Source organism: Halichoerus grypus, chromosome 2, assembly GCF_964656455.1.
Source record: "Halichoerus grypus chromosome 2, mHalGry1.hap1.1, whole genome shotgun sequence".
Classification (NCBI taxonomy): domain Eukaryota; kingdom Metazoa; phylum Chordata; class Mammalia; order Carnivora; family Phocidae; genus Halichoerus; species Halichoerus grypus.
In genome coordinates this window covers 126,814,966-126,828,587 of record NC_135713.1, presented here as the reverse complement: position 1 = coordinate 126,828,587, position 13,622 = coordinate 126,814,966, and the positions used below count along the sequence as shown (strand labels likewise).

General features: G+C 37.3%; 1 protein-coding gene across 4 annotated transcripts in view; it reads right to left on the bottom strand.

The window, feature by feature from the left end:
* FNIP1 (folliculin interacting protein 1) overlaps nt 1-13,622 on the bottom strand; it is a 155,895-nt gene that overhangs the window by 89,276 nt on the left and 52,997 nt on the right. For all 4 annotated transcript variants that reach the window (XM_078067546.1, XM_078067549.1, XM_078067548.1 and 1 more), the window contains exon 2: nt 6,168-6,294. In XM_078067546.1, coding sequence (XP_077923672.1) covers nt 6,168-6,294 — 127 coding nt within the window. The remainder of the gene's footprint in view (nt 1-6,167; nt 6,295-13,622) is intronic.

Here is a 13,622-nt window from a genome sequence, read left to right as displayed (position 1 = left end):
CTTCGGAGGGGTCCCCTCTGCCTCTAGGACTCGAATGTTTGTTTCATTCCCCAGATTAGGGAAGTTCTCAGCTACGATTTGCTCAAATACATCTTCTAGCCCTCTCTCTCTCTCTCTCCACTCCCTCCGGGATTCCAATTATTTTGACATTGGAACGCCTCATGGTGTCACTTATTTCTCTGATTCTATTTTCATGGATTCTGAGTTGTTTTTCCCTGGCCTCCTCTTTTCCCTTTTTATCTATTATATTGTGTTCCAGGTCGCTTATTCTCTCTTCTGTCTCAGTTACCCTAGCTGTTAGATTATCTAGATTGGATTGGATCTCATTGATAGCATTTTTAAGTTCTGCCAATTCCCCTTTTATTTCTGCCCTTAGAGAATCTATGTTGCCATTAATTGATTTCTCCATTCTAGCCACTGTCTTCACAATTGCTAGCCTGAATTCCATCTCCGACATCTTGGTTATATCTGCATCCATTTGTAAATCTGCAGCATAAGTCATAATCTCTGAGTCTTTTCTGTTTTGGGGACTCCTCCTCCTAGTCATTCTGTTGATGGGTGTTTGAGAGAATGTATAGAGTCCAAATTATTGACCAGAACCCAAGCAAGATGCACCTGTTTTCTTGGGACCTTAGGGTTGCTGGCCTCTTGTTTTCCCAGCCTGTCTTCTGCAGGAGGGGCCTGCGGTGCTGTTACTCAGGCAACCCTGTTTGGGCGGAGTTGCCCTGTGCCCCTATGGTAGGGGATGGGCTCAGTGGGAATCAGTCTTTGGGGCTTTTGTTCTCTGGCGCCTTTCCGCGTCTGTTCCGCGAGTCAGAGTCAAAGCAGAAGAGACCATTTCCAACCCTCTGCCTCAGAGCAGAGAGATCTTTGCCTATATAACCCACATGATCTGATTTTCCAAGGGTATTGTAATAGTAAAGTGGATTTAAAAAATCACTTATAGATTCAAACAGCTTGCAATTTGGAGGAAACAATGAGTATTTTGATGTGATTCATGGTGTTCAAAAGGAACATATGAAATCTTCATGGAAGTATTTACAGGATTTTGATAATAAACTTCCTAACTATAACTAAAACTGATCAAAGTATGTCCTGAGTACTTATCACATGTTGAGGCAGTGTGGAATTTAGAAAACTAAGGTAACAGATGAATTTTTTACTTTGTCTTTTTTTCCAATCTAATAATGAAAGCACATAAAAAACAGCTATGATATAGAAGTCTATGAAAGACTATGAACAAAGGATTATGAGAATTCTGATGGAGGAGAAAAGGAATAGAAAAATCAAAAAGGATTCATAAAATTCTGATAAAATGAACCTTGAAAGCAGATAAATCTTCATCTAGGGAGATGGCACACAGGAAGAGGACATATAAAAAAGTCAGACTGGAGGTATTCAAGACTGACTGCTAGTTACCAATGAATCTACAGGACAGTTTTTTTTTTTTTTAAGTAGTAGGCTTACAGGAAAATTTCAGAGGATTAAGGAATGAGTAGGTGGTATGATATTAGAGCCAGAAGACAGATTAATACTAAGACACGGAGAGACAGAGAAAAGACTAAGAGACATGGAGAAGACCAAGAAGAGACATTAAGGAGAGACCAAGAGACAGAACAGACAGCCTGAGAGATAGTGAAGCAGAGAGACTGAGAGACAGAACAGATGCTGAGAAGGAAGAGTGAGAAGAACAAAGAGACAGAAAAAGACAAAAGAACACACACATGAAAGAGAAAGTAAAAGTATAATTTTGTTGGTATTGGGTAAAGAGGTTTTGTAAAGAAGGTATACAGACAAAGGAAAAAAAAGCTAACTGAGAGGGAAAAAGGAAGGCATCATCAAGAAAGAAGACTTATGTGACTAATGAAGCATCATTCCAGAAAAGGTGGGGAGGGAGGGTTCAGGAGATAACATGAGTCAAGACTTACAAGGCTCTTTAAAATAAAAAGTAAGAATGCTGAGGGGCGCCTGGGTGGCTCAGTGGGTTAAGTGTCTGCCTTTGCCTCAGGTCATGACCTCAGGGTCCTAGAACTGAGCCCCACATCAGGCTCCCTGATCAGCGGGGAGTCTGCTTATCCCTCTCCCTCTCTCTCTGCCCCTCCCCCCTTGCTCGTGCTCTCTCTCACACGCTCTCTCTCCCTCAAATAAATTCTTTTTTAAAAAAGTAAGAATGCTGAAAAAAAACCACAATAAATAAGCATTAATCAAGATAAATAATAAAGGAAAGGTCATATGCTGCAATCCAATGGAACACTATCAACCAAAAAAAAAAACCTCAATAAATATTTCCTAAAAAAAAAAAAAATCAAAGCAATCAATATCAACCTTCAGCTTCAGCGTAGTTCTGCTGAGCTATCAGGAGTCTAAATGCAAAGAAGATACGCTTATCACATTTGCAGCCTTAGATTTCAACTCTGCTTAACCATCCACAAAGCCTTAGATTTCAACTGTCTGCTTAGCCATCCACAATTCTCTGATTGTGCGGCTATCTCATCACTCAGCTATTCAAAGTGAAGTGTTGGATTCACCAAACACTTCCTTCTCCCTTATCCCCCACATCCAGCCATTCTTCAGATAGCAGCAAAAGTGATTTTTTTCCCTATTGTCTTTTAAACTGAGATATAATTGACATATAACATTATATTAGTTTCAGGAGTACAACATAATGATTTGATGTTTTTATACACTGCAAAATGACCTCCACAATAAATGTAGTTAACATCCATCACTATACAGACTTAGAAATTTTTTCTTGTGATGATAACTTTTACTCTTTCAGCAACTTTCAAATATACAATACAGAATTTTAAATTATAATCATCATTCTGTACATTACATCCCCATGACTTATAACTGAGAGTTTGTACCTTTTGACACCTGTCACCCATGCTCATCTCCCACACTCTCCCTCTGGCATCCACCTATTGTCCATAAGCTATGACTTTAATTTTTTTTGGAATCCACATATAAGTCAGATCATAAAGTATTTATCTTTCTCTGACTTATTTCACTTAGCATAATGCCCTCAAGGTTTATCCATGTTGTCACAAATGGCAAGAGTTCCTTCTTTTTTTATGGCTGAAGAATATTCTGTTGTATATATACTCCACATTTTCTTTATCCATTCATCCACTGATGGAAACTGGTTGCTTTCATGTCTTGACTATTGTAAATAATGCTGCAATAAACATGGGGGTGAATTTATCTGTTTGAGTTAGTGTTTTCATTTTCTTTGCATAAATATCCAATAGTGGAAATGCTGTATCACATGGTAGTTCTATTTTTAATTTTTTGAAGATCCCCCCATACAGTTTCCCATAGTGACTGCACCAATTTACATTCCCATAAACCCGGCACAAGGGTTCCTTTTTCTCTACACCCTCAACAACACTTGTTATTTCTTGTCTTTTTAATAATAGCCATTCTGACAGGTGTTAGGTGATATCTCACTGTGGTTTTGATTGGCATTTCCCCGATGATTAGTGATGCTGAGCACCTTTTCATGTACTATTGGCCACTTGTATGTCTTATTTGGAAAAATGTCTATACAAATCTTCTGTCCATTTTTTAATTGCACTTGTTTGGGGTTTTTTGTTTTGCTACTGAGGTTTTTTTTTTTTTTAATTAATTTATTTACAAGAAAGAGAGAGAACAAGAGACAGCATGAGCAGGGGTAGAGGCAGAGGGAGAAGCAGACTCCCCACTGAGCAGGGAGCCTGACACAGGGTTCCATCCCAGGATCCTGGGATCATGACCTGAGCCAAAGGCAGCTACTGAACCAACTGAGCCCCCCCCCCCAAGTGCCCCTGCTATTGAGTTCTTTATATTTTTTGGATATTAACCCCTTATTGGATATATGCTTTGTAAGTATTTTCTCCCATCGATAGTTACTGCCCATGTTTTCTTCTAGGAATTTTATGCTTTCAGGTCTTATGTTCAAGTCTTTAATCCATTTGGAGTCAGTTTTTGTGTATGGTGTTAGATAGTGGTCTAATTTCATTCTTTTGTATGTGACTGTGTCCAGTTTTCCCAACATTTGTTGAAGAGACTATCCTTTCTCCATTATATATTCTTGGCTCCTTTGTCATAGAGTAACTGATCATATATGCATGGGTTTATTTCTGGGCTCTCTACCAAACTGATTTTTTGAAATGTAAACAAGATCCCTTCAGTGGCCTCCTTCTGTATTTAGGATATAATCTCAAACTTCTAACTCAGAGACTGATAAGGCTCTAAATTCTCTGACTCCTGCTCTCTCTCTCTCTCCAATTTCATCTAGCTACTTTACATACTACTTACATCAATCCAGCCAGACTGGTGTTCTTCTAGTTGTTTCAATTCACCAAGCTTCCAAGTCACTTTGTAGACTGCATTTGCAAGTCCTGCTACCAGGAATACTCATCCCCGATTCCATGTCTTCTGTTTCTTCAAATCTCAGCTTGAATTTCACTTCCTCAATGAGACTTTCCTTAATATCCCTACATACAAACTGATGAAAACTACGTTCCTTCCTATGGAATCTTGTAAGCATTCTGTGTGTTTCATTCAAGCATTTAATCATTATTTGGTATTATTGGTGTACTTTTTTGTTCAATGTCTAACTCCCCTAGAAGAAGGGTACCTTATTGTAGGCACCAAGAGGACATATATGGCTAAATCTCCAAGTGCCTTGTACTGGGAGATACTTATTTGTACAAGTAAACAACACTTTAAGAACATTCTGCTTTTTTCTAAAACACTGCAAAAAAGTATGTGAAGAATGGCTAAGAAATCTAAACAAAGCACCATCTCCAGAAAACTGAGCAATGTGTTAGTAATTAGAAGGGACATTATAAAACTTGACAATCAAAATAACTAAAAAATTAGTCAAGTTCCTATTATATACCACTGTAGTTGATGCTGAGGATGCAGTTATAAATATAACAATAGACTATGCCCAATATATCACAATTGTTTAAGAACACAAAACCTCAAATATAAACTCCTAAAGTCTCAAAAAATAAGTATTTGTTTGCTTTAACAGACAATTCTATTGGTAGGAAAAGCTTTCCCAAAGTATTCTGTTTTCAGTCGTTTACCAAAATGTTAGTGAAAATTACTAATTTAGAGAAAGGGAGAAAACACTATTCCAAGCTTCAATTCCCAGAGTATACAGATCTAGGGGAATGAGTCTTTATGCCAGAAAATATAGTAACAGTAGCAGCAGCAAAGATAATGACAATCACCTAGGTTTTTGTGAAAGTTAGTAAAGGGAGTCTGGAGGTTCTGCAGGGGTAGCTCTCATGCCCTACTCGTAGCTAATTGCAGACCCAACAGGAAAAGAAAGACTTGACCTTACAAGGACCTGACCTTGCATGTGGATACTACTCTACTACTCCAGCTGAGGAACAGACACTTTTTCATTTCACCCCCGGTACTGCCCTCCTCAGCAGCTCCACCTATGAGAAGCCATGACACTTCAAGCTCCTCAGTTTACCCCAGTGGACTTTTAGTTCCTACCAGCCTACCCTTTTTCTCCTTAAAAAAGCACATCTCTCCTTTGTTCTTTCCGACTTGTCTATGGTTTTGCCACAGCTTGTTCGTCCCGGATTGCAATTCTTTTTTATTCCCAAATAAACCCATCTTTGGCTGGTAAAATAACTGGCAGGTCTATTTTTAAGGTTAACATTTCCTTGGACAACCAAGTGAATGTCCATGTACTACTGCTAAACTAGTCATAATATATTTCAAAATATGACACTGAAAGTTAACAAAATAGATGCTCTTTTTACACTGTAGAGCAGGGGGACTAAGGGCTAGAGATTTAACTTGCTTTGCTCCTTCAGACAAATAATTTCATCTCTCCAGGTCACACTTTCCACAACTGTAAGATGGGAGGTTTGGGCCATATCCTCTATAAGGATCCCTAAAGCTCTAGTCATATCTGACAATACAATTATGTAGGAAAATAAATATGAAACTATAATGCTCCCTGGTGCTAGAATGGTAGCAAATAAAGGAAGTGTTTTTCCTTTAAAATTTTTCAAAATCAAGGTTCTAAATTTTGTAAACATGATAAAGATGTTTTGTACTGACAAACAAAAGTGCCATAATTGAAATTTTACTCATTCTTTCTTGAATTAAAACATATGACATTAAATTTCAACCAAATCAATTATGATGCTCACCGATACTGATATGTCCTCATTTTTTCTCTTAACACTGGAGTCAAACAAGACATTTCTTCCTCGTCTTTCACAGTCTTGATATACAATCAGTCGAATTTGGCTTGGATCAAACTCTGGCAAAGGCCAACTTTAAAGGAAAAAAAGGTCCATTAGTTACTCTCATAAATATTCCACATAAATTCCTAGAAATAAAACCTATATAATAAAACCCTAAGTTATATTATTGCTGTAGTATATAAAGAAGTACTTTTTATTAAATACCACCATTTAGGACTAAAAACTTATATAGCAATGACATTGTAGGTTAAAAAGTAAAATAAAAGTTGTAGCAAGTGCATACAATATAGTCAACCCATTTGAATCTAAAAATGGTTAACCTAATAAAAATATGTGACTATATTTAATACAATGAAAATACATATTGCTTCATGGCATGAATCCAGATGGCATAATATTAATCCATATTTTTAGACAGTTTTGATTCTTTATATAGAAATGTAAAGACAGAAACAGTTTTCAGATTAAAGAATAGCAGCTAAGTACTTATAAAAGAAAAACAAAAAAAGTGATGAAGACCAAATGCAGTGGAAATTCTCATACAAAGCTGGTGTGAGCAAAAACTGGCTCACTCTTCTTAGAAAATAGTTTTTTTAAATCTATATAATAAATAGACAAAATCTAATATAACTGATTTTTAAGTTTTACCAGCAATTCCATTCCATTCCATTATATCGAATCTTCATAAAGGTACTGTCATGGAAAAATACAAATGGTTCCTCAAGAGTAGAATGGATAAACATATTATGGTATATTCAGACTACAAATATATATATTCAGACACAACAAATACGATGAATGAACTTCAACTATAGACAAAAACACAGACTGACCCTGAGCAAAAGAAATCAGACAATGACATACTCTCACACACACAACACACATACCTACCCAGAGTTACTATATTTTTCCATTTATACAAGGTTTAAATCAGGTAACATTTTAGGCAGAGAAACATATTTAGTTTTTAAAACTATAAGGAAAACAAAGGAAGTGATGGTTTCAAAAGTCTGGTGAGTGGTTACCTATCAAGATAAGGTTGGGAAGTGATGGTGGTATAACCAGGAGGGAACATAGCAGGTAGACTGGGGCACTGTGTTCTATTTTTAGTCTGGACAGTGCTTACCTCAATATTCACTTTAGAGTACCAAAAAAGCCACTGCATTTTTTTATGTACTTTTATATATGCATTCTTTGTCACAATTAAAAAAATTAAGGAAGTGAGTAAGATAAGGGAGTAGAGAGAAAGAGAAAACAATGAACTAAATGTGGAGATACTAACTAGTGAGGTGAACACACTACAACTGACGGGACAGGTGTTAACACATAGGAGAACACCCATTCCTGGAGCTGTTTGTTGTTAGTTATGGCAGGCTAAATGGTCAATTCCTCACAATCCATCAGTTACAACTCTTGATTGGGTTCCTTCAGCTCCTTAAGAGAACCTTAACCCTAACTTCATCAATGCATCTTAAGCGACCCATAATTGGCAATGTAAAACATCTTCATTCCAAATTCTTGACAGTAAATAGAATTTTAGTTTTCTCCTGTCTAATCCTTAGTAAATGCTTGTGTTAGGAACTGACTTACTAAACTGTAGTTTGCTGCTGTGTGAAGGAAACTATAAAAGAACACACCAACATAGAATGAAAATCAAGAAAGAGGTCTAATGGAAACTAGAAGAGCATTTTAGAGAGGAAGAAATACCATGGCAGTCACTAAAAAGCATCCACTAGCTTCAGAAACAAAGAAATCATTGGTGACCATGGCAAGGACACGTCTAAGGAATACAACGAGTCAGATCGCAGAGGACTGAAGAACAGAGAAAATAGTGAATTTAAGACAAATGTCAAGGAAAGAAAGTAAAAGAATCATGCAGTGATAGCTATTTTGCTATTAAATAGGACATATCTGAACATATTTACATATTGATGACAAAGATTATGAAGGGGAAGGGAGATGGTGACTGACAAAGCAAGGCCTCTGAAGAAGTGGAGTTGGATAGGTATAGAGTACAGGTCAAACGATTAGTTTCAAAGAGAAGAAAGGATAATCCTTTCTAGGATTGGAAAGAAAGGAGGCAAAGATGGACATAGATACAGAAAGAACTGTAGATATTAAGGTAAAATGCTGAGAAAATTCATTCTAAGAACCCTATTTTCTTTGTAAAGTAGATGAAGAGAAATAAAGGAAAGGTTGTAAAATGTGGGAATAGCAGAGAGTAAATGGGGAAAGAATACGTTGACTAGGAAACATAAGGTTTCTGGGCAATGCTGGAAGTCTACAAGTTTAAGACTATGAATATGTACCTGCCACAAACTACACGGTTAGGTCATTTTCTCTAGCAAACACTCCTCTTCAATTTGGATCAGACTGAGCCAAGGTAAGGATTTTGATAGGGAGATAGGACAAAAGCAAAGGGGAGCCTTGGAAATAGGGCAAAAGACAAAAAATAGCTGAAACGATGGACAGGAGTATCTACGCTATTCAGATAAGAAAGTGAGGAGGGGGAAGCTAACAGATTAGAAGACAATGGAGGCAGGGGGGTCAAAGTGCTGAAATAACATGAACAGCTATAGTGGGGAGGCAGGGAGATAAGAAAGAGGAAACCACAATCATAGGGTAGAATACTAGACTTAAGATTTTAGAGGCAGAATAGTTCCTTCATTCATTCATTTAATACAGATACGTGCCTACCATGTACGAAGCACTGGTTAGGGCAAGGTAAGTAAGAACCTGCTCTAGAAGCAAGAAAGTAAAGAAATAAATAGACATGATAATTCCAGATAAGTAGCTGATGAAATAAAGAAATCTAAATAGGGAATCAATAAACTGTGACAGATGTGGTAGTAAGAGGATGGTGTGTGAGTCAGCGAGGCATATTCATTTTTGTAAGTGACTATATGTACAAAACTTTCTGAAAAAAAGGAAAACTTAGGCTTTGCTGGATGTGAGGTATTCCATCAGACCTTCAACGAGTAGAGGCCGCCATCTCATTCATCCAACCCCCTGGGATCGCCAAGACACACAAAGAATAACAGCTAAATTCCTTTGTATAGATATAGAAATATTCACAATCCAGCCCTAATCTACCTTTCCAGACTTACTTCACATTACCCATAATATCAACACAGTGATCTTCTCAAAGGTGCAAAGACACACCAGACAATTTCAGTTCCACACCCTTGTGTAAGCTACTACTTCTACCTGAAATATCCTCAACCACCTCGGCAAAACTCCCATTCATTCTTAAAGATCTAGTTTAAATCTCACCTCCATGGAAGCCTTTACTAATTCTGCCAGCACTGCCAGCAGTTAGTTGCTGACTTCTGAGATTACACTTACTTTAGGTTATAAATCTAATAGTATTTTCCACCCTGTACTTTATCTGTTTACATGCCAGTTTCCTCCACTAGAAAGAAAAGCTCCCCGTAGGCAAAGCTTACTCATCTTTGAATTCCTAGATGCGACCACATTAAATAAGTAAAACTACATAACCCTATGTAAAGGTTAGCACTACAGGAACTAAATAAATTATTTCATAAGTACATAAACTGAATTATCATAGTCCACAATCTAAAAAAAATAAAACAACCTTTCTTTAAAAAGCTAAAAAGGCATGTCCATCAACTGATGAGTAATTTTAAAAAGTGGTATAAAAATGTCATAGAGCCATAAAATGAATATTATACGGCTACGAAAAGGATACAAGCTACAGCATGGATGAACCCTGACAACATAACACTAAGTGAAAAAAGCCAGACACAAAAGACCACATTATCGTATGACCCCATTTATATGACCTATCCAGAGTAAACAAATCCATTGTGACAGAACAGGAGGGGTCGGGGGAGTAGAAAGAGCATTTACAGCAAAATGTATGGAGTTTCTTCATAACAACTCCATTTCCATTTCATAGTTGAGAAAACTAAGGCAGGGAGAAATTAAGTAACCTGCCCAAAATAACACTGCTACCTACTAAAAATGGCAAAGCTGGGTTTAGATTCCAGATAGTATGTCTCTGGAGTCCAGGATTTTAACGATTATTCTGTACTATCAATTAAGCAAGAAATACTACCTAAACCTAACCATTCTCTTCCCTAAAAGAAAAAAACAGCATGTGTTGTAATTCTTAGTGATTCCAGCTCAGGAGTGTGCAGTGAAGCAACAAGCAGAGCTACAAAGGCAGGCTAGTACCAGATCAAAACTCAAGCATTTCACACAAACACAAAAGAACATCATCATTCAGGTAATGAGTAAACAAGGGTGTTAAACAACAGGTGACAAGATCATTTGTGCATTTTAGAAAATCACGTTGACAGAAACTTGGAGGAGTGACTAGAGTGGTTAGTCTAGAGGTAAGAATAATGTTATAAAATGAACCAAAGAACAGCAGTGAAGACAGAAAGAAAGAGACAGAGATAGGACCTGAGAGACTGTAGATGGGGAATGAGGGAAGCGGATGGCTGACTCTCACATTTCCAATCTGATGAAAATAAATACCATTAACCAAGGTGGAGAATACAGGGGGAAAGCAAATTTGAGATAAGGGCATTAACGGATTTAAAGGGCCTGAAACACAGCTTCAGAAAAAATGTCCAAAAGATTGATGAAAAAACGGTCTGGAGCGTAGGAAAAAAACTGAGAGTAGAGTTATAAACACAGAGTTATTGACACATAGTTGGCAGTAAAATCATTCGGGGAGAACATATTAATTGAAGAGAGAAAAGAAAGTGAAGGACCAATAAACTAGAATTTAGGACACAGCAGTATTTTAAGGACAGAGAGAAAAGAAGCAGAGAAACCAGGGAGGATCAGTAAAGACAGACCACTAGAAATAAAAGAGAAAACCCATGGTAAAATGTTATTTCAAAAGTTAAGGAAGATTTAAAAAAAAAAAAAAAAGCTAAGCAAGATGAAGATGAAGAAAGGAATACTGTGCAGTATCAAAGGCCAAAATTTATAAAGACTAAAAGTGTCCATGGGATTTGGCAATTTGGGGATCCTTGGTACTCTTGCAAGAACCATTTTAGTAGAGAAGTGGGGTGGGGGTACTCACATAGCAATGGCAAAGTCATGAAGGGAAAACAGCTGAGAGTAAAATAGTGCTATTTGGAAAGGCTTCCCTGTGAAATGGGGAGATAAAGGGATAATGTGACCATGTAATTCACCAATTAAACTGCAGAGTTTTGAAAGTAAAGGGGGACCCTAAACACACAGGAGCAAATTGAAATTTTCTTGGGCAACCAAGGTCTATGGTCACCCCAGACAGGTAGAAGAAGCTACAAGAGGCTTTTTCTTAAAGGAAAAAGAAAAACATATAGAGACAGATAGAAATATACAGATATATCTTTATACATATTTTTATACATAAATATATTCTTTCATTTTATCTACCTATCTATCCAAAAAGGGTATATACTTAAATATATGTATTTCTAAACTGATGGGAAAGTATCAGAGAAACAGTCTAAAAGCAACCAGAGAGAAGTGTTGGACTAAGATCCCAGACAAGTTGGGATACAGTACTCTGAGTAAGGCTAATGAACTATGAAATGCACTTGCTGAGGCAGGAAAAAGAGGATCTACAAATGAAAACTACTGCAGATAGGTTCTCAGGTTGGAGAGAAGAAACAGCATTTACACTTGATCACTTCTGTTTTTTCTGAATAGAAATCACACATGTACCTAAGTATATATGAAATGTGTGGCCTGAACTCAGGTAAAGGTTGTGGAAGATAAAGTTCTGACAGTCAACAAAGAAAATGTGGAAAGGTGCTAACCTAAGGAAAGCATAAGCCAAAGTACTACCAAGCCAGCTGAGCTGAAAATCATAAATCTGATTTAGGACTAATTTTCTATACTATCACAAGGGAGCCTAGAGGCATAGAAGAGGCAAAAAATAGTGTATTTAATAGGAGATTTTCTGAGTAGCTGCAAAGGAAAAACAGGGGCAAGCCTGTTAAGAGTGATACAGAGGTCTGGACATATCAGCACAGGAAACAAGGGTAGGATGGAGGTGATAGGAGAAAAGGAAGGAAAACAAACAAACAACAGTAGTCTTAATGAAGCTAGAGAGCAAGTTTATACAAAAGATCAAAGGATATGAAGTTGTGGTCAGAATGGGAGGATCCCAGAAAGAGAAGAGAGTCAGCTCATAGTTAGACTCAAGGTCTAGTCAAGAACAGATCAAGGTAGAGAGCAAGAAAAGGTACTGTGAAGCCAGAATGTTAGATGTGTGGGTTGCCCAAGATGATGGTACAAAGTAATCTGGAAAGAAACACTATCACCTAAGTGTCTAAGTTCTTGAAGAACACTAGAGAGCCATCTGGTAGAAGGTCAGCAGTGGATGCCAACAACAAATTAGAGCAAAGTGTGGTACTATGGCAAAGGCCTCAGAAAAGAAGAGGTTTTCATAAGAGGACAAGAACAGTCTCCAAGCAACAGTAGAGGTCAAGTTTCTACAGCCAGTGTTGGGTAGTGTGTGAAAAAAGAAGCATCCTGTACTGAAAGGGCAAAAGAAGGAATTATGGCCTGTGAGTGCAAAAAGGTGGAGAAATTGTGATGAAAGTGAAAACATAAGGAAGGAATTTGAAATGGTGCAGAGAAAAGGCAGCATAGGCATTATTAGATGGGGGAGGCAAGGTTGGAGACATGAAGAAGGCTCAAAACCTGCAGGGCTCAGACTGTGGGATATGCCTTAATAAGAACAGAGATAGAAGTAACATAGCTTTATATTTAAATAGAAATCTTGTTTGAAGTTGATTTGGTTTGACAAGAGAAGGCCTTACAGTCATTCACAGTTAAAAAAGGAAGGAAGGAAGGAAGGAAAAGAAAAAGTTAGTCAAAAGTTATTTGGGAAGAGATCTGTGCTTCTGAAGAGTATGTCCCTGAAATGGAGGGGGGTTACTGATAAAGCTTTTGATTCCCTTTATCTTATCATGAAAAAGAGTTGCAAATCCTGAAATTTAGAGACACACTGAATTGAAATTGAATAAATAGATCTGTTACCAAAATGTTGCATGACAAATTAATTCTGTTTGAAATATACTAGGAGGCGCGCCTGGGTGGCTCAGTAGGTTAAGCGTCTACCTTTGGCTCAGGTCATTATGTCGAGGTCCTGGGATCCAGCACAGCAGGGAGTCTGCTTGTTCCTCTCCCTCTGCCCCTCCCCCTGCTTGTGTTCTGTCTCTCTCTCAAATAAATAAATTAAATTAAATTAAAAACAGAAATATACTAGGAGAACATGATGTTAAACAAGAATCACCCCAAAGTGACTCCTTTAACAGGCAATTTTAAATGGTAATAGTTTTAAGTTTATTCATTCATTTTTCAAATGAAAGAAGTGAAATAAAAGCAAAAATCACCTGCCGAAAGTCACTGTTCTGGTTAGGCTGG